The sequence below is a fragment of the Lemur catta genome, chromosome 25 (genome assembly GCF_020740605.2).
Source record: "Lemur catta isolate mLemCat1 chromosome 25, mLemCat1.pri, whole genome shotgun sequence".
Lineage (NCBI taxonomy): Eukaryota > Metazoa > Chordata > Mammalia > Primates > Lemuridae > Lemur > Lemur catta.
The window spans coordinates 7,647,254-7,669,440 of NC_059152.1; the positions used below are offsets into that span (position 1 = coordinate 7,647,254).

General features: G+C 41.2%; 1 protein-coding gene across 1 annotated transcript in view; it reads right to left on the minus strand.

Moving 5' to 3' along the window:
* The window catches only part of PCNX2 (pecanex 2), a 213,885-nt gene that overhangs the window by 73,987 nt on the left and 117,711 nt on the right, over positions 1-22,187 (minus strand). The window contains exons 20-21 of the mRNA XM_045537011.1: positions 10,290-10,431; positions 5,916-6,093 (exon numbers count right to left, since the gene is read on the minus strand). Of these exons, the coding sequence (XP_045392967.1) occupies positions 5,916-6,093; positions 10,290-10,431 (320 nt within the window). The remainder of the gene's footprint in view (positions 1-5,915; positions 6,094-10,289; positions 10,432-22,187) is intronic.

The window sequence follows — 22,187 nt, forward strand, 5'->3', positions numbered from 1 at the left end:
AGAATGACTTCTTTTCCTGAGCACTCACTCCCCTGGGGCAGATGCAACCAGAAACTGGTAGAAAGAGTTTGGCCAGAAGAGATGATGAACCGGGAGGCCATGTGCAGGCTGGTAGCACAGCAGGAAGCCTGGGTGGCGGGGGATAACGATTGCAGGCTCTTTGTCTACAAAGTCCACTGGGTGCTCATAGAAAAGCCCGGAGGGAACCCTAAGGAAGTATCTGATGTGGCACAGACCTGAGGAAAGGCAACAGCAAACATGCACAAGGGCACATCACTTTCCTAGGCCCTTTCTCCCGATTTCTTCTATGGAACAAAGATTTTAATCTGTGGGGGAATGTTCAAAGATCTTGTTGTCTTTAGGGCATTGGTAAAACTCAATATGGCTGGGGGGAAGATAATAATAACAACAAAAATAAGGAACCCTGCTCCTGAGGAAGGGCCAGGAATATCTACTGAACAGGAAAACTGAGTACAAAGCCCTGAGACCAAGGGGTTTAATTAGAAAACAAGAACGTCCTCTCCACCCCCTGCCACCAAGCTAATAAGTTGCAAGTAAAAAGTAAAGACACACACCAATGGGACAGGGGCAGGACAGGCACAAGAGCACACAGACACTCCAAGGTGCAGCATAGACCTAAAGATGAGGATTAAGCAGACATTGCTCTGGTAAACATCCCCGCCAGGCCCCTGAACACAAGTCATCCCTCCAGAAATCCTGAAGGCCATGGTGCCCTGAGGCTAACCACGGCAATAACAAAGCTCAAACCTGGCCCACCCCCGACCCCTTCCCAACAATCTAGCAAAGGAAAGGCATGCTCATTTCCAGGCATAAAAACTATTCATCTCAGTCTCTATGGGCCTCTACAAGATGTCCAGCTTTCAACAAAAAATCATGAGGCATACAAAAGGGCAAGAAAAGAATTTACTTCTCAAACATAAAGAATTGATCAACGCAAGACTCAGAGATGACACACATGTTGGAACTGTCTGACAGGGAATTTAAAAGAACTGTAATTAATACATTAATTAAAAAGTGTACAAGCTCAAAGATTGGATGTGTAGGCTCAGCAAAGAAATGGAAACTATAAAATAAAGACTCAAATAAAAATGGCAGACATGAAAAACACAGTAATAGATACAGAATGTTTTCAATAGGCTCCTAACACTGGGCACAGTAGAGGAAAGAATCAGTGAAGTCGAAGACAGATCAATAGAAATGACCTAAACTGAGACATAAAATACACCTGAGTGAATTAAAAATACAAAAACATTACTGAGTATCCAAGGCCTGCAGAACAATATTGAATTATCTAACATATGCATGTTTTGAACCTCAGAAAGAGAACAGGACAAAAAAGTATTTGAAGAAATATAGCCAAGAAATTTCCGACATAAAGACAGATACCAAACCACGGATTCAAGAAGATCAGATAAAACCAAGGAGCATAAATACACAAACAAACAAACAAACAACAAAAAACACAGGCAACAGCTGCTGAAAACAAAAGACATATATTCACACTGATGAAAACAAATGACAAAGAGAAAATCTTGATGGTAGCCAGAAAAAAGACACATTACATAGAGAACAAAGCTGAGCATTGCTAAAGACTTTCATCAGAAACCATGTAAGACAACAGCAGGTCATGGAGTGACAGTTGTAAACTGCTAAAATGGTCAGGAGAACTGTCCGTCTTGTGGAACTGTTAACACAGAATTTTATACCCAGTGAAAATATCTTTCAAAAATGAAAGAGAAATAAAGACTTTCTCATGCAAACAAAACTGACAGAATTTTTTGCCAACAGACCTATACTCAAAGTTGTTCAAGAAAGTTTTTTAGGCAGAAGAAAAATGATGTAGATCTGAAACTTGAGACTACACAAAAAATAGAGCATCAGAAATGAAATAAATAATGCAATACATTTCTCTTATTTTTAATTGCTCTAAAAGAGCAATTTTGCTTTAAAGCAAGAATAGTAACAATGTGCTATGCATTAATAGCATATGTAGAAATAAATATATGATGACAATAGCACAAAGCATGCGAGGGAGGAATACCATTGAAGTTCCTTACACTACACATAAAATGGTATTATATTATTTAAAGGTACATTCTGATGAATTAAACTTCCGTATTCTTAATGTAAGAGCAATGACTAAAAAAGGCATAAGTAATAACAGAGGAATAAAAATGGAATGAAAAAGCAGTTCAAAGTGACATCCACTCTGCAGTTTTTCCTACTGTCTTTCTCTCCACTGCCCAAGTTAGTTGCTTCCTTCTAGGGACTCTTAACAATATTGAGCACGTAATTTCACATCACACGGAAGGCAGGACAGAATCTTGGTGGCAGGAATGGGCTTTGGAGTCAGAACTGGATTCTCATCCCAGCTCTGGCTCCCAGCAGTTGTGAGACAAGTTTCGGTCCACTGAGCCTTGGTTTTCACTGGTAATACTACCTCAGCGATTTATTGTGAAGATTGAATGAGACGATCCATGTAAATTTTTAGCTCAAGCCCTGGAAATATAATAAGTGCTCAATAAATATAGGTTATTTTACTTGCTGCACTTCAAAATTATTTTTTATATGTCTGTCTCTCCCATGTTCCGCATTAGAATGGACATTCATTGGCAGCAAACACTGGTGTTATTTATACTTTTGCCCTTATCTTCTAGAAGATCAGTGGTAGGAGGCTCCTAGGAAGTGTTTCAGTAAATGTTTTTCAGAAAGTGAAACAATGAGTGAATGAAGCCTCGAGTGTTGTCCCAATTCGTCAAGTGTACAGGTGACAGGGGTGTGGCCTCAGTGGAATTTTTCCTGTCACTTCATGACTCTCATTTACATGCCAGGTTTTTGTCATTGCTACTGATTTTCCTGATAAGAGAGGTATTTACTTTCTCTTCCTCCCTGGGTGTTTCAAATTTATATAGTAACCATCTCAGTCTCATTCAAAGCCTTTCCTTACCTAAGGTAGAAGCACCATGGTTTGGACCGCTCAAAGTCCTTCCAAAACTGGTAGCTCAAGGAAAGAAAGAATGGGAAAATCTGCGACCTTGAAGATTCTGTCATAACTGTGAGCACCTGGAAGAGAACACTATCTGAAACCTGCAGGTTCGTCCTATGGAACCAGAATCCTCCAGCCAGTAAAACATGGCAGACGCCAGTGGTCATCCTTGCAAGGAAGATGTTGCCCTGGCTCAGAGCCAGACTGAGCTCTCTATTCAGGAAGCAATTCCAGGAGGGTGCTCCTAAGTGCTGAGTAAGGAAGGTTTTCAAAATTCTTCCAGCAGAGTTAGAGTTGTCACCTCTCCTGAATTCCCTGAGTCTGCTCAGGTAGCTTTTGTGCCTTAAGCACACATCACCCCCCTGTCCCCGTGAAAATCCACCAGCTGCAGCTCTTCAATCTTGTGCATTAACGAAGGCACATCACTGCATCCTGATGGGGAGAACTGCGTTGTTTAACCAGTGAGCAGCCTCCTTTGGTAGAGAATGCTGCAGACTTTTTAAAAAGATGGGTGCTCATAAATATGTTTTTGAAAAATTAGCAGGGACGAATTTGGCTATGTAGATCTTTGAACAATGACTAAATCCATGTAGTATATTTTGGCATAAGAATAAAGGAAAAACAAAGAAAAAAGCACATAACTCTTGCCTTCTAGGCTTGCTGTTCCAAATGGGGAGAAAATCCTGACCTTTACTTTGAAGGCTGAAGGGCAGAGGAGTTGCCAGCATTCGTATTAGCCCCACATCCCTTCCCAGGAGACGAACGCACTAACTTGCATGATTTGAGTTAAGGGAAATCCATCCCCCTGGTGCGTGGGTGCCGTCCTGGGGAGTGGAAGGCAAGATACTGGATGCTTTAGGCTGTAAATCTTTGACTAAAGGATGTGTGGGGTTTGCGCAGGCATTTCCCAGCAATTACACGGCACCATTGTGAATGGAGCTATGGGCTATAGCCACAACGCAGTAAGCTGGCCAGTTGGGTGACATCAGCTTGTCAACACTGGGGTAGATCTACAGCTAGAAGCAGAGTGTGCTTACCCCTTGTGGTTTTGCGAGAGGGGCTCAGATGACCAGGGAACACAGGGCAACACACTCACGGTGGAGCCGACAGCCCTGCTGGTCATGTGCTAACTCCCCCACTGTGAACAGGACAGCAGGCAGCAGCAAGGCAGCTAAACAAGATTTACAGGAAGCCAAGAAATCAAAACACACACCGTGAAAAGCCAGAGGAAGAACTCTAAGTGATCCATATGCTCAATCTAAAATCCTCCCTCCCACATGCTCCCCTCCTACTCCGCTGTGAATCATCATCTCTCTAGAATAATAAAACGTCCTCCAACCACCACATTCTGGCTAAGAATTCATTTCTCAAAGCAGTTTTCAATCTCTGAAGCTCTCAGCTGAATTCAATCGATAGGTACTGACTAGCTCTTATGAACCTGCATTTTGTTAGATGTTGCAGAAGATAGAAATAAATAAATTCACCAATGGTCTCACCACTGGAGGCATTTCATCTTGGGAACACAGATGCATTGGACTGTGTTCTTTATTTCTGGACAAAGTGCAGAGCTTGTGGAATTCTCCTGAACCATCCTGGGGGCGGGCAGGGGGCAACTGACAGTGAACATATATCCCTGAAAGCCCAGAAAGTGTGCAACATTTGTTCATGCATGGTTTCATGAAACTTCTGCAAACCGGTCTTTACTCCTGAGACTGGGCAGACTGGGAATAGGACTGAGTTCTAGTTTAGCCCTGGGAGTAAGTGACTCAGGATAAGTTACTGAATAATCAGTGTAAGAGAGCAACATGCATCATTCCGGAGATTTATTACATATCTACTGAGTGCTGAAGTGGGGTCAAATTACAATATGGAACTGGGCCATCAGGGCTGACTGAGAAGGTGAGGTTTGAGCAAGGGCTTGAAAGAGGAGTGAGCCTAGTGGATATCCATCCAGGGGAGCATTTTCAGGCAGAGGAAACACAGCATGGAGTCTAAAGTGACAGCATGCCTGGCATAGTGGAGGAATTGCAAGGACATTTGGGGTGAGAGAGGGGGAAAACAGAAAACGAGGTCAGAGTAGTACCAGGAACCAGCTGGTGTTGGGCCAGTGTAAAGGGTTTGACTTTTACTCTGTATGAAATGAGGAGCCATGACATGGTTTGGGGCAGAGAAGAAACAAAATCGGGTTTGGGATTTAAATGTAATAGTTGAGGGACTTCTGGGTCCTGCTCCAACATGTTAGGAGCTTGGAAGTTGTCACTGATATCCTTATAAAAAAAATCTGGACACACTGAAAATCAGTGACTCTGAGACAGAGCAGGGACCACAAGCATGGAAATAAAGGAAAAATCTTGAGTCCCTTTTAGAGAGACTACTACAACCAGGGAAGGAAGTGGAGGGCATGAAAAAAAAAAAAAAAAGAAGCTATAACAGTTTGGAAGTGTTTGAGAAGGTCACAGCCCTGAGACACAGGCCCAATAAAAAACAGATTTAATTGGAAGATAACAGAATGTTCCCTCTCCCCCATACCACACCAGCATACCAATAGGAATCCAATATAATAACACTAGATTACAGATAATAGAGCTACAAGACATAAAAACTCTCTGAGGAGGAGTTTTTAGAGAAGCCAAAAGTCAAGGAGACAAAAACAAGGACAAAGGACAAGGATAAAATTTCAAGCCCCACTAACGGCTAATTCATCTTAATTAGTGATTTTTAGCAAATAACATATATCCCACAGGGAATTATTCCCAAATGGCAGCATGAGTGTAACATACGTGTATAATTCAATTTCATTTCCTTCTATAATTTTTTTTATAAAGAAAAAGTTTTAAATCCTTAAAACAATTGATGGGCAACGCCCCCTTTTAGCTGCTAAAATGAAGAAAAGAGCCGACGAACTTGCCTTGCTAAATAAAATGGACACCAGGAAGAAATCCAATAAGAAACTCTCTGAAATATCTTTGTAGTCGAAGTGGAAAAAGATGACGGTGAAACCCAGGTTAACGAACTGGTGAACTGGGTTGCAGAAGGAAGTCCGCAGCAGCTTCATGCCAGCAACGATCATCAGGAAAATGTCCCAGCTGTTGGGAAGGACAGAAAAGAAGCGATCAGTGATGGCATGCAAGCCGCCCGATGAGTTGCATTAGCTAACGTTCCTTGAGGATTGACATGCACGATGCACTTCCCAGGCACAAAAAGCCAAGCTGAGGGGCCTCGTGACTGTGTGCATTTTGCAGGGGAGCATTCTGAGTCTCAGAGAGTTTGAGTAACCTGTCCAGGGTCTCACAGGGCCGGAGCAAAGATGGAAACTCAGTCCTGAGCGACTCACAAGCACGTTCGTTGTCTTTGCCACTACCGACATTTTCTCTTCGTGGTCCCTGGTGCTTTTCTGCAAGGACGCAGAGCTGCTTCTGAGCTTACCTGAAGTTACTGCTGCAGTGATGAGGGAAGTTCCCCAGAAAGCCTGATGCCAAGCGAGCAAACAGGCAGCATGCTGCCCCTGCGAGGCTCTGCTCGGCATATGCCTTTTCATTAGAAAAGCATCTGATTGAAACTATGGCATAATAATAGCTACTATTAGGTTCCCAATAGAGAAAAAAAATCCCAGTATCGTAATAAAGACTTTTTGATTTTTACTTATTAGCTTCCAATGTTTCTCAGCATATTTGTCAACCTAGTGAACGTAAGGTTCCTGCTCTCCTTTTTTTTAAATTTTTTTCCAGTTAAGGAGCTCAGCAAAAGAAAGTCAGGCAGAGTCTTCTAGGATTTTGCTTTGAGGACTGAACTCCTGAATGCTCTTGCCTAAGAAGTCAGATTGTTAACTTATGTAGGGAATATGTGTTGTGTGTACAATTCCTGTAGATGATAATAAGGTCAACAATGAACAATCTATTTTGAGATTGGGAGGCAAATGACAATATCCCAGTGCAGCCCACCCAAGTAAGCAACTACTTTCTTGAGGGGCCTATCTTTCTGAAGGAAGGGATTGTATTAATACATTTTAATCAACTTCCTCTCTAATTCTAACATGCTATTTGAGAACTCAAAGCCAGTGGTGGGAATATTTCTAGAAAATGATTTCACTGAAGAGATTTTCTTTCTCCGGCTAAGTCTGGAAAACTGGGGCCATGCCTCAATTTCCCCAAACCTAGAAGAATCTTGGCCCCTCGATCCTTATCAGCATGATTAATATCCTGTCTCAGGATGAGGGCACTTAAGAAGCACGTTCAAAGTCTTTGTGCCTATAAGGTATAAAATTATCATTTTTGTCATCAAAAAGATGTAATATTGCAATTCCTCTGATTCAATCGTAAGGACTGCAGTTGTTTCTACTCTGCCCCAAGATATATGAGGTGAGGTTTGCCCAAGGCCCTGTGGGACTGGCTTGGATTTGGCTTCTGAGAAAAACAACCACATGATAACACGCAGACTTAAAGTGGGCAAGTTTTCCTGTAACCTCAACACAGAGCCCTCAGAGATCCTGCAGTAAAGCTGAACATTGCTCTATAACCTGCCTTCCTTTTCCAGCACACAACTAATACCCATGATGAAAACATGACTTCAGGTCCAGTTGCCTTTGACAACAGCCCAGGGTACAAAAACTCCTGTGGGACAGCCAAAGCCCTCTGGAGGAAGCCCAATGCGAGGTATCAAGACTAGGAATATTTTGGTTTCCAAGGGAGATTGGTGATTTACTGGGTTATTTAGGCAAAAGTCTAGATGATGTTCAAATATAACCTTCTATTTTCTGTGACTATGGTTCAATGGACTGATTTCATTTTATATTTGGTAATAATGACTGGTTAAAACTATGGGAGATCTTAAGGACTGGTGGTCATGGCTTTTATAACATTGCAGTAGTGATGGCTGCTGTTCATGGCTCATAGATCGCTGTATACAGCAGGTCCTTGAATAATGTTGCTTGTTCAGCATCGTTTCATTATGACATTGATGAGAAAAGAAACACACACTGATTTTCCAGCTGGGGCCCCTGTCTGTGGAGTTTGCACCTTCTCCCCATGTCTGCGTGGGTTTTCTCCGGGTATTCCAGTTTCCTCCCACATCCCCAAGTGGGGCAGTGAGGTTAACCAGTGTGTCTAAAGCGTCCCAGTGTGAGTGAGTGTCAGTGTATGTGACATGCCCTGTGATGAAACGGTGTCCTGTCCAGGGCTGGTTCCCGCCTTGTACCCTGAACTGCTGGGACAGGCTCTTGCCATCCCTCAACTGGGATAACTGCATAAATAATTGTCTTACTTGTTTTTATGACATTTTCTTAAATGCATACATAGCTCACATTTATTTCAATGCCTAAATTAGAAGTGCTTTAGTCTTTATTTAGAAGTTTGGTGATATTTTTGTGGCCAGAAATATGCTGTAGAAACTTAGTTCACCATCCCCCTGCTCAACCGTCCATCCACCCATCCTTCTAACACTTCCTAGGGGGTTGGTATTGAGGGTTGAGTAAGAAACAGGGCCTGCCGTTTAATGGTTCACTATCTGACTACCTAGTACAGTGGTTCTCAAAAAATGCAGGGAGGAGGCTAGGTGTGAAAAAGGTCTCCAGGTGATGCTAACAAAGGGTCTCTTGCTGTGTTTGGGAACAGCTGGTCCACTGGGGGTACCCGAAACCTTGAGAGGTTTTTTGGTTTATTTGTTTTGTTTTGTTAAAAAATTCTACAGATGGATGCCTCAGGAATAGAATATTTTCAGCTTCAGGTTCTGAGACAAATAATGCTGATATTATCATCTGGGAGTTGGGAATATTTGGAGGTATACAGGTAAGGTGCTCCTTTCTGACTTTAGTGTCCGGAAAAAAATTACAGGGGATTCAGGGAGATATTACTTCCCACTGAACTGTTTATTTCACTCTGCGGGAGTCCCAGCCCTTGCATCTGTCTTCTCCGACAGCCTGGCCTCAACCTGCACGCTTAGTCCAAGGTCTTTGCCCTGAAGTTGGATAGGGAAACATTTAAAATCCTTTAGCTGGATTCCCCAGGGCGGCACTGGTACTTTCTTTGCTACTCTGGCTTTGACTGTGCGCCCTCATTTTAGAAATTGAGGCTCTGCCTTGTTCTGGGAGGCAGTTGTGGGGTCAGCCAAAACCGTGTCATACTGGGAGTCCCTGTCACGAGAAAAGTACATGATGTTGCAGGTGTAGAGGCATCTCTGGGATTGGGTCCCACCTAAACTGTGTAAGTGGTCTGAAATCCCATTGTCTGCTTTTTTTTAAATCTAGTGAGACTAATTTTCATTCTTGCATCTGAAGTATAGACTATTAAGTACCAAAGGACATAGAATTCTTGCCCTGGTCTAACTGAAACAGGTCTGGACTGGAAGGAAGGCAGAGTCCAATAACGACAGAAAGGTTGGGGGATCATTTCATTTAGTGTCTGCTTTGTGTGACTGCAAATCTACCCAAAGTCCAACAGAGCATTAAAATGCCTTTTATTATATCTTAGCGTGCTAAATCTTTGGTGAATATTAATTAATTCATCCTCATGACACCCTGAAAGAAAGAGCAGGTTTGAATTAGTATGCTTGGGATTATGTATCAGGGTTGACTCGGATACAACAGTGTTTAAGCAACGTGACTAATAAGCAAATCTGAGAAAGAATCTCCTTCACATCCTCCTACTCTAACGACTTACTTGACCAGCAACTTTCACCTTTCATCAGAATGACAAATTCACAGATTGTCAAGGAGATTTCCATGTGTAAATTCAGAATTAATTTTCATATAGGAAACCAATAACTCAACTGTACATGGTTAATACTTTGCAAAACATGGGCATCTTGACAGTATGAAGTCTCTGCGCCAGTTTTTAAATTATGAGGCTTCTCTTGATAAATGCAGACAGAGCAGTGACAGTGACTAATTTCCTCCTCCCCCCAGCACAAAATGATAGAGTATTTGCTAAACGAAATGACACGAGGCGGTTCATAAAACTCTAAGCACCACGGTAAGAATGCCAGGAATCCCGGATTCACACTGTGCTTCCGTCTTCTTATTAAGGCTCACTGACTAAGCTTTTGCAGGATCATTTTCAAATCGACTGACGTTTATTCACAACAAGCAGATCTAACTTCATTTGCACCCCGGTCACTCAACAATAACTGTCTAGCTCTAGCAAGTTTGAGTAAAAGACTACAGTGGCTTACTTTTACATGACCCATAGTAGGTAGAAGTTGGCTTCTTCTGCAGCCTGTTCAGAGAAAAGTCACTAGATGTTGAAAATGTGACCCAAATCATTATGAGAATAAACCATTATCCACTTACTGGGTGCCAAGTCTCCGGTAATTGCTTATTGAAAATGCATCAATAGTGAGGGCGTTCAAAATTATTGCTGGGTACAAGACATATTTTTCAAAACACTGAAGCCAAACATAGAGTCTTTCAAACCACATTAAATGGGCGACATCTGAAAGAAATACAAAAACCACTTAGAACAGCCACTCATCAGGAAATAACAAGTCACCTCCCCGCTTTTTTAATTCAAAAGCTACCGATTAAGAACTCCAGACACTAGACATGATAGACCAATTTTCTTTCCTTTCCAGGCAGCAACTCTTAGCTTTGCTTCTACATAATTTATTAATAGATATATATATGAATATATAAAAATATATATAAATCTATGTAAATATATAAATAAATATAGGTCAGCATCCTAATTTTTCAAGTCAATTGATTTCTTCATATATAATTCACTGGGACCAATGAAATGAGCTGTCACAAAACATCAAGTCAACTCAGAGTAAGTACGAGTGGAAAGTGAGGAATGAAGAGTTGCAAACAATCCCTTGGGCCTTTCTCCTTTGAAGCTGGATTCACTTCTGTGGCTGGGGCTAGTTTCTAGGCTTTCCTCTCTCTCTTTTAAATTTTTAAACCCACAATCAAATCCCTGGACAATCTATGCAAATAAGACGAAGCTGATGTCCAGCCCCCCATCACTGTGACTCTATTACATTTTTCTGAGCATGTACAACAAAGGAAGTACCACAGAGAGTGAGGTCTGTTCCCATTAAGGGCTAACTGAGGTTTGATGTCCTACTAAGCCGGGTTTGCAGTCTCTACCAACCACTGGTGTGTGACCTTGAACTGCTAACTTTGTCTTTCTGAGCCCACTGTTCTGTCTCCCCCCATACTCTGAGTCTGTCACTGGGGAGGGGATCGGTTCTCCCCTCTGCTTCCCATGGTGAGCGATGAGGTAGCGTGGAATGCATGCTTGGAGCGCCCCTTGCCCATCTCTCCCTAGCGTTATTGGATTTTTTAGAACTTTTTTTATTAACTTTCTATGCACAGAAACATGCACAAATCATACACATAGAACTGTGTCCCTAGCACCCACCATGGCTGCTTAGTCACTGGCCCACAAGGTAACCGCCACCTAGCCCCAGACACCATTGTTCAGCTTTGCCTATCATTCTTTTGTGTCTTTTGTTCAATGTTATGTTTGTGAGCTCCATGAACATTTTTGTGTGTCGCTGTACAGTTCATTCATTCTTATTGCTGTAATCTACTATGTGAATATATGCGGTTTATTTTTCCAGTCTCCTGTTGAAGGACATCTGGTTAGTATCCAGTTTGTGCCATTATGGAGAGTGCTGCTATAAACGTTCTTGGATACATCTTTTGTAGACATATGTGTACATTTATGTGGCATACCTAACTAGGCGTGGAAATGCTAGGTTATTAGATGTGCTTACGGAAAGCTTCGGTAGATAAACGCCAAACAATTTTCCAAAGGTATCATGCCAATTTATACTCCCACGAACAGTGCAAGAGAGTTCCTTTCATTTGTTCCATGCCCTTGCCAAAACACTTTCTTTCCTCTTTGCTTTTGCCACGCTGGTGGGTGTAGAGTGGGATCATATTGTGGTTTTGTTTTACATTTCCCCGATGACTAACGCAGTTGAGTACCTTTTCATATGTTTGCTGGCCATTTGGATATACACTTTTGGGAAGTGGTTCTTCATGTCTGTTGTCTGGGTCTTTTCCCTATTGGATTATATGTGTTTTCTTTATTGATTTTTCAGAGTTCCTCACACATCCTTGGAATGAGTCTTTTAGCCAGTATGTGTATTGAGAAAACCTTCTCCTATTTTGTGGTTTGCTTTTCACTGTCTTAATACTATAGTACCTTTTTTAGAAAAGAAATGTATAATTTTTTTTTTTTTCTTGAGACACAGTCTCACTCCGTTGCCCCGGGTAGAGTGCAGTGGTGTCGTCATAGTTCACTGCAACCTCACACTCCTGGGGCTCAAGTGATCATCCTGCCTCAGCCTCCCAAGTAGCTGGGACTACAGGTATGCCCCACCACACCCAGCTAATATTTTTTCTATTTTTGATAGAGATAGGGTCTCGCTCTGGCTCAGGCTGGTCTCAAACTCCTGAGCTCAGGAAATCCTCCCGCCTCGGCCTCCCAGAGTGCTAGGATTACAGGTGCGAGCCACCGCGCCCAGTCGAAATGCATAATTTTAACAGTGTTCTAACACTTCACTTGTTTTTTCTTTTTAGGGCCTTTGGTGTTGTGTTTAAGAGAGAAATATCATGACTGTGCTCTCACATGTTTCATGACTACGTTCTCCTGTGCTCCCTCTAAGACTTGTATTGCTTTATGTTTCACATTTAGATCTGTGTATAGTGTGAGACAGGTGCCACCATTTATTGACAACTTATATTTCCCCCTGCACCACAGTGAACCATGATGTTTCAAACGCCTCTGTACGTGCTGAGTGCATTCCTAGAATGTCCTTCAGTATTTCCTGCTTGACAAACTCCTAATCTTTTTAGAGGACCTGGCATCTTGCCTTCTGGAGATTTAGAGACCCCCTGGCCCCTCTGCTCCCAATATAGTGGCTGCCCGAGGCAGGACATCCTAAGTGTCCATTCTGGTGGGAGGAGGATTTACCACTGGCACTGTTTAGACTTGTCAGTACACGGTGACAGTAAAAAGGAGTAACTTTTCATTGGTATTATTATCGTTCTTAAACTCTTTATAAACCACACACCCTCTTTCCACCTGCTGGTAGGTGGAGCCTGATACACCCCCTCTGGTGCTCTCCCACAGCGCCCATATCGAGCACCCATTAGTGTCTGCCAGACTCTGAGCCAAGGGTTTTTGCATGTGCAGGCTGAGCGTTCCAAATCTGAAAACCTGAAATCCAAAATGCTCCAAAATTGAAAGCTTTTTGAGCGTTAGTATGACACTCAAAGGAAATGATCACATTCCACCATCCAAAAAAGTCCAAAATCCAAAAACACTTTTGGTTCAAGCGTTTTAGATGAGAAACACTCAACCTGTATTACGCCTAGTTTCAAGGCAAAGAATGTTCTTCCTTCATGCCATCACCGTACACTGTGAATTCCACAATTTTAGTACATGTCACAACATAGAGTAATTACTCATTTAAAAATTAAGCTTCCTACTACTAGATTCTGAGTTTTTCAAGGGTAGGTGCTATGTCTTATTTGGTTTAGTGCTTTAAGGACCTAGCAGAGTGCCTGGCAGAGGGCTGGGGTTCAGTGGATGTCTGTTTATTATCTTATCATTTTTTAGTGGTTGAGAGAATTTTGGATAATTAAATCGAACAGAGGGACTAAGGAAAGGCAGCCCTTTGGAATTACTTCTTTGATTACAAAACAAAAACTTTCTAACCATAGCATATTAAATAACACTTCCTATTTTAATCTTTTGTAAAGTGCAATCGCTTACAGTTTGATTTCCTTCTATACACAATTATCTTTTCTGATTTCTCAATTTATAAGAGATCAACAGTGTCAGATTGAGGCCATCACATCAAATGCAATTCAGCCTGCTTATAAAAATACATTTACAGAGTTCTATCAACATTTGTCACCAATTCAGAGAGACATGACAACCTTAGCCGGATTCCTGCAAAAAAAAAAAAAAAAAAGGTAAATGAAGAGAAATATAAGCCAATATCTTCCCAGTGCTGTTAGAAAAACATGTGAATTAAAAGTAACGTTTGAGCAGCTCATCACTGTAGAATAGCTTGGGCACCATTAGATGGGAGAGTGTGAGTCAGATTTTCAAAATCTTGTCACATTTACTTTTAGAAAATTATATTTTCCGGTGAGTGGAGACAGACTGATTTGAGTGGAGGGGCACAATCCCATTGCAGTCTACAAGGATGTACTGCAGATCCTAGTAACTAAGGTTTTTCGTAAGAATTTCAGTTTACTCATCCCAGAAACAGATAAAGCAATGAATTTTCGAACAAAATAGAAGCTAATAAGCTCTAAAGTCACTATCCATGCCTTTCCAAATATTTGAGAGTGAAATTACTTATTCAGTGAGACTGTAACTGTCTGAGCTACCTAGGACGTGTGTGTGTTCAAGCGTGTGAAACTACATTTACCCTTGAACAACACGGGATTAGCGGTGTGGATGCTCACACACTGAAAATTCGAGTTTGACTTTTGACTTCCCCAAACTTAACTACTAAGTTGCCCAGAAGTCTTGCCAATAACAAACAGCTGATTAATACATTTAGTATGGTTTGTGTACTACATACTGTATCCTTACAACAAAGTAAGCTACAACAAAGAAAATGTTATTAAGAAAATTATAAAGAAGAGAAATATGTTTACTATTCATTAAGCAGAAGTGGATCATTATAAGGGTCTTCCTCTTCCTCATCTTCAATTTGAATAGGCTGAGGAGGAGGAGGAGGAGGAGGAAGAGGAGGGGGTGGTCTTGCTGTCTCAGGGGTGGCAGAGGTGGGCGAGGCGGAAGGGGAGGCAGGAGAGGAGAGAGGGGGCCCACTCGGTGTTAACTTTTATTGAAAAATATCTGTGTACAAGTAGACTCGTGCAGGTCCAACTCGTGTTGTTCCAGGGTCACTTGCATATCATAAACACAACTTTACGGCAAGTGATGAAGACACGTCGTCTTTCGGAAGACTTGCGATGTGAGCTGCATTCTGCTGTCTGACTCTAGAAGAGCGTGTTGGCCGGCACCGCGTGTAATACAGCCATGATAACATGTATGGAGACCAAGGCCCTGGCTCTTTTTAGAGAAGAAAACTGAGTCTTCAGTCAGAAGCAAAGCAAGACGGGAGCTATACAGGAGCTCTAAGTTGGATTTCTGAAGGAAAAAAGAACTTGGAGAGAACTAGAAACCAGTTCATTCATAAGTGACAAAAATCCTTACTATTTTTTTTTTATTTTTTTTTTATTTTTTTTTCCACTGCCCCCCCCATTACTATTTTTTTAATAGAACTCTTGCAGTCACCAAAAAATACTGAGTTAGAAGCCAGGTTGAACTGCACAATTGAGCTCCAGTTTGCTACCCAAGGCGCTGCAAGGGAAATGAAAGTAGCCACCGCTGACATCTAAATGTCATATAAAAGCTGCCGCGTGCCTTCCACTGGTTAATTCTGAATCTCTAGATGAGAAGACAGCAAATGCGATTACACTGTGTAAGCACAGGTATACACACTGTGTGTTAGGGAGGAAAAAAGTTTAAGTAAGGATTCATCCCAAAGGACAGTTGTCCTTGTGGGTGTTCAGTACAACACTTAGCCAAAGCAAGGATAAGAAAGGGTGTGGAAAAGGAGTTAAAATAAATATCTAGGAACGACAGGGCGGAGAGCAAATCCCAGAGCTCACCAGGTCCAAACCTTTGACTCCAGATTCCGCTGACCCTGCCTACTGACAGAAAATAAATAACTTCATTTTGATTCTTACCTACCTTAGAATCATTCTACCAACCTCAGTGATTTATTCTAATGGCATGCTTCAATCTCTAGATAAAGAAAACATTTAACAGATACATGAAATTCAGACTGAATGTTTATAGTTAGAGGCGGGGGGGGGAGGTGGAAATTGAAAGATGAATAATAATGTAGGAAGAAGCTTAAAACAAAAGTGTAAGTCCAGAATTCTGATTTTTTAAAGATTAAATTTAATCCTTTACTATAGGACCACCATGAAGAGCTAATAAAACGGAAAGTTTGCAAATGCAATAACATAATAAATATATTTCCTAAGCCTCCAGATTGTTTCAGTGTTCACATTAAGTTAAAAAGAAAATCTTTGCAATGATATTTTAAAACTGCCTTTCTCTAACGTCCTGAATATGCAAAGAGACCATAAAAAGACATTACTTTTGCATTATTATTTCTCTTTCCTCTGGAATATTAGGCCCTTGAGAAAAAGAATGTAAACTAATGGTGCCATTTACAAGTTTATATATGACTCATTACAACTGAAAGCTTTACATTTTGTAAAGGGTTTTCAGGCTGTGTTTTATTTAGATGCTTTATGCTACTAAAATAACTTCTCAATAATTAAAAGTTAATCAGAAATTCTCAGTATGTTTTTAGCTTTCGGAAGACAATCTTTACCAATTCAAATCTTGAGTTATGATTTAGGCTGCAAGGACACGGGGCTTCCTGCCGCATAGGGGCCAGACTCATTTCAATAGGGATGCAGCTCAGATGAGCTAGCCCTGGTCACCCCTGTGGCATCTAAGACAGAGAGACCCTGCAAAGTGGCATGAACACATCTGCGCCGTTAGCATCCGCTTATCATAGACAATTGCTTTTTTCTCACTCTCATCTTTCCTGCTGGACCAAATCTCAGATTGCAAAGTCCTCAGCACTAACATGTACCCATGTCATTTATTCTCTAGAAATAGGCTTCACTTCCAAAACCAATAGCATGAATGGAGGGTAATCATTCTTAAATGTTTAGGAAACCACATCGTCCTGTTCCTTAAAGCTCTTGAACTCTCCTTAGGATAAACCCGTGGTCCCTGACTTTTCCATTCTTCAAATAAGCTAACTCAGAGCCACCCATGGCTTCTTCCCAGGCCTGGAATCCTCGTCCTCCACTTTGAGGGCGACCCCTAACTTATTCGTCAGGCTTTGATCTAAACAGTCGCTTCCTCAGAGAACCCTTCCTTTTCCCTCAGATCCAAACAAAGACTTTTCTGTGCTCCCTTGGAGTCCCCCCTACACTCCCCCTTCATTGTGCTTTAACCTGCAGGGGTGACGTCCAGCTCTCCCGAAGGTCGCAGCTACAGCCAGCAGGCCGGGGCCATCTTTCTCAGTCCAGTTGGCATTTGGCACTGGCCTTTGTCCACAGTAGCCACGCAGTAAATGTCAAGAACCAAGCCCGATTAACTGATTGATTCATAACTTAATTAATGGAAGAAGACATGTGGTAGAGCAAAGTCTGGGGAGAAGCTAGCGCTTCCCCAGAGTGGGTACCGCCTGCTTGGTGGGGGTACGGCGTTTACCCCTGGTCAAAGCATTCTATTTTTACAAAAGGCGTGCCCTCCAACGCCCCAGCACCCTACACAGTCCCCGGCACGGGATGGGTATTCTACAAATATTTTTGAATGAATTAATAACCATTACCAGGTTCATCATCATCATAAACTTCTCCAAGAAATACAAGGTGGGAAAAAGCAACATTAGGGAATCAGAATATTAAAAGTTTACCTTTTTCAAGGAATAAAAATGTTCCTTTGTTTCCTTAGTGGGTTTTCGCTTCTAAAGCATCATGCTTAGAAAATTCTTTTTCTCTTCCCCAACCAAGATTATATCACCTGACCTATATTTTCTTACAGTGCTATTCTGGTTTCTTTCTTTCTTCTTCCTTCATTCTCCGAAACATTTGAAATCTTTAATACATCTGGAAATTCATTTGCTACAAAGTCTAAATTATTTTTTAAAAAAATGGTCAGCCCATTTCCCCAAAACCATCTCACTGACTTTCCTCATCAGTTCAGTGGGAATAAAAATGGTTCCCACATTTCCTCCAACACGGGAGGGAGGGGAGAAACTCTTGGCAGAAACAGTGTGATCCAGGGCTTTTTCTTCTTGACAGAAAGGTCCTCAGTTAACACCAAAGCATAATATTTAAAACTGAAAGAAGCTAATGAAACCATTGATACATTTTTCACATGAAGAAGGTTTAGGTGAACATTTTCACATGAAGAGAGTTAGGAGAAAATTTCAGATGCTCTCACTCTGGCCACAGGACACGAGGCGCTTCCTGTTAGAGCCAGCATCTTGCCAAGACTGAGGATTCTGCGCCTCCTTTTGCAGCCTCAATACCCAGCACAGCGCCTCGAATGCAGCAGGTTCTCGACAAATGTCCGATTCAGAAAATCAGAAATCCTCCCCTATGGGAAGTGTGATTCGTAGATTATTTAAATTATAAGATTACTTTAAAACACCCTTTTATTTTCCACAACATCTCTGTATGCTGTCCTATCATGAAGTGCTATGAGGGTTAAGCTACTTCAGCTAAGAGTCTGACAGATCTACCGTAGGGAGACTGAGTCAAGACTCACCGTGGTGGCTGCACTGACTGCCGCTGAGAACTGGCATCATTCGCCAAACCGCCCTCGCTACCCCTTCCCATGCGTGTTGTGCCAACACAGCCCAACCCACCGCAGGACTGTCCTGCATATATTATGTGCTGCATGTTAAAACTTCCTGATTTTTAGGTTATTTTTTTAATACTCTGCCAACTACTGACCATTTATTTTATTCCCACATTGCATTAGGTTTGTCAGCAGTTTAGGGAGAATCACCAGTGGGTACTCAGTGGACGCTCTGGCTTGCTGGAGAGCTGGAGTCTGAGGTTGGCACCTGACCATCGAGCTCTGTCTCCAAGCCCTGTCCTCACTGCTGGCTGCCGTTGGCCTGTGCTCCTCCAGGCCTCCCTCTGCCTCTTCCCACTTCAAGCAGAGGTGTCTAGATTTCACTTTTCCTTTTGCCTGCCACAGCGTGAACCTGGCTTCACTACCGATCTCCTGCTGCCACCTCCAGACTGACACAGGAAGATAAGGTTCCCAGTGGACTGCAGAGATCAGCCAGGGTGTGAGCAGAGCCTGGCAGAGAGGCAGAGAAATGAGGGGAAGAGAAGGTGCAGGCAAGTAACGGCCACAGAGAGAATAATTAATAACGCAGGCTTCCAACTGACAAGCTATTTTTTGAAAGATCGGCTCTACATCCCTTAGCATGTGAAATGCACTTTTGCATACAAACATCGTAGCACACGATGACTAGGTAATTCTGCTAAGACTAGTTCAGTTGACGTTTCAAACTATTTTAGTTGCTTCGAAATAAAGAGGCTTTGGAAAACTTTTCTAGTTTCTAACTACCTCCCAAAGCTAGCAGCATTTTTTAGGTGGGGGAAAAAAGGGTGGCAAGGAGTATATTCTTCCTCCCCAGCCATGGCAAAGACGAGACCTTCCCACCCAAGAATGCCAGCATAAAGCCCTTATGTTCCGAATCAGACAGTGCCTCCCACGCCACATTCTTTTAACTAGCACTGTATACATGTCAAAAGATTTTTACATGTGAGGTTTGATTTAATCACTGTGGGAATTGTGTGAAATAGGTTATTCAAATAGTACTATCACCTATTTACAAAAATTTTTAAACTGTAAGACACTACACCCAGATTATAAAAAAAACACCGACTGCATAGCAGAATGCAGGAAAAGAGACACAAAGTAAGGTGAAAAATGATGAGATTTCAGAACCCTGGGGAAGAGGAGGAAGATGCACTTACAGAGTGTTTCCTGCCTGCCAAGGACTATGCTAAAGGCTTTACATTTCTTATGCTGACTAATTTAATATTAATCCCCAGCAAGCCCCAATTACCAATGACAAAATTGAATCATGATGGATGAGTGCAGCTGATATGTGATAGAGCCAGGATTTGAGCCCACCCAGTCTTGTCCAAAAGCCTGCTGCTCTCTGGGCCATGACACTATAATTTTCTCCTAAAACTCTCTATAACTTTCTGCAGAGAGAAACTTAGTCACATATAAAGGACCAGGAGTCTGAAGAACATCAGATTTTTCAACAGCAGCAGTGGAAGCTGGAAGACAATGGAATAATGCCTTAGAATTCTGAAAGAAAAATGTTTGCAATCCGGCAGGCTACACAGTACCAACTAACTGTGCATTATGTGCAAAGCAGAATTAAAACACTTTGAGACAGAAGAGATAAAGTTTCTTCCTCATGCACCCCTTCTCTGGAGGGACTGACGGACACATGGGATTCCCAAAGAGAGAGTAGGAAAGAAAGGTTGCAGCAGGTTCCAGGAAGGGGCCCTGAAAGGAAGGACGGAGCTACTTGATTATCTGACACATCTGTCTCTGAGGAAAACTGGAATGAGAGATATTTTACCTAACTATTGAAAAGGCTAGCAAACATAAAAATAAACATTTGAATAAAAATCTAATCACGGTGAATTACTGGACTGAGAAGTGAATAATATATAGACAATAGTTAAAAAAAAGAAAACCCAAAAAACCCTGAGTATATGTTCAACAAAAATATTAAAACTATTTTGGGAGAAAAGGAAAAGAGAAAATATTAATGCATAAGGGGAAAAAAAGAGAGATAAATCCTTGTCTTTTATAACAGAAAGTCAGTAGTAAACAAATCTAAAATACCAAGAAGTAGCAGAACATGCATATGATCATTACTTAGAAGAATTATGGTAAATATCAGAAGAGATACCTAAAGAGTAGGAGGTAATTTTTTCTGGATCGGGGGAATCAGAGACGGGGTGGGAAAGCAGAGTTGACAGGGTTCTGCTGCTTCTCATCATAACTTGTTCTACTTGATTTTTAACGCCAAAGTATTACTTTGATATAAATGAAAAATACATTAGAGAAAGCAGTATCTTTCAGAATACATCTATGACATGCAGAAACCAGTCTATCTGTAAACTGATAGAAGAGATTTGTTAAAATGTAAAGTAAATCTCATTTGAGAATTACAAATTTGGAACTCATTGGAGAATTAGTTTTATACTAGTGAACTTTTTCAAATTATAATTTAAATGAGATTTTCAGTTGATGGGTTTTATAATTTATATAATCCTTTATTCATTTATTCTAATGTATCCGAAAATTATAGCTTAAGTTTTCAGTAACCAGCAAGCTTCTCAGTACTATACACAGGCAATCAATATTTACTGAATGTACCTATCATGCAGTGGATATCAATTCAACATTTAATTATGTAGTTCCATATATTTTCTATTTTATATGCATCTCCAACCAATTGGAAATGCTTAACCAATGAAACATGAAATTAGTTGCAAGCTTCTGACTTAGGGTCTATGCTTCTACTTCTCTGTATTTCCTGCAGGGCTGAACACAGCACCGTGCCCCGCATTACTGTGTGTGCGTAGCAATCATGACTCTTCCTCTGTGTCACAGCCATAGGTTTGTTTACCAGATCAGAAGCTCTCTAATGACAGAAAGCACATCTTAGTCATTCCTGTGTTGCTGGCTCACAGGGTTGGCATCCTGTAGGAACTCAGTAATTACTTTTTGAAAGAATGAATAGTACATTCATAAACATTTCCTGAGTGAACAAACAAGTATACAAGAGGGTTCCAATAATGTACTTATACTTTGTCTCAATCTCTTTTAACTCCATTAAAACTCATTTTTACGGTAAGAATGCAGTCATCAAATCAGATCACTCCAATTTTCTTAAATTCTTAAAAGACAAGAATTAGAATATTATGGAAAGTTTACCTTGGAGGACCATGTGAAAATGTGACTCAACCTCTTTATTTGTAGTCCTGAATAGCATAATTCCTCTAGAAAGTTTTTAGATAAAACAACTTTTCCAAACAGATCCAACTTTTTACTGTTCTACAAGAGGGGGAAATTGATGAAGTCATTTGTCTGGAATCATCATCATCATTTAGGAAAATAGGTTTCTTTTATTTTCTAAAATTACAGTGTTCCTTTAACATTTAATCCTGGAAATTTCATACTAGACTAATTGTGTGCTGTCCGTAGTGCTGTCTACCCTGTCAAGTTCACCATGATTAACTTAGATTGGCAGAAAATATGGCAAATTATTTTTATAAAAAGAGCAACTTCACACACACCCATGAATATAACTCAGTTATGCCCACATGACCACCATGATTCATTTGACTTCCCTAAATGACAGATTCTACCCTTTTAGCTCAAATATCGGTGAAATGTTGGGGTTAGGACGGAATAAAGTTTGCTTTCAATAAATTAGTCTCAGCGATAAAGAACTGAATGGACTAAAAATGTGCTGTCTTTAACTTCAGTTGTAATACCTATTTCCATTTATCATAGGCTGAATTTTATATCAAAATCAATTTGGTATCTCTACATCTTAC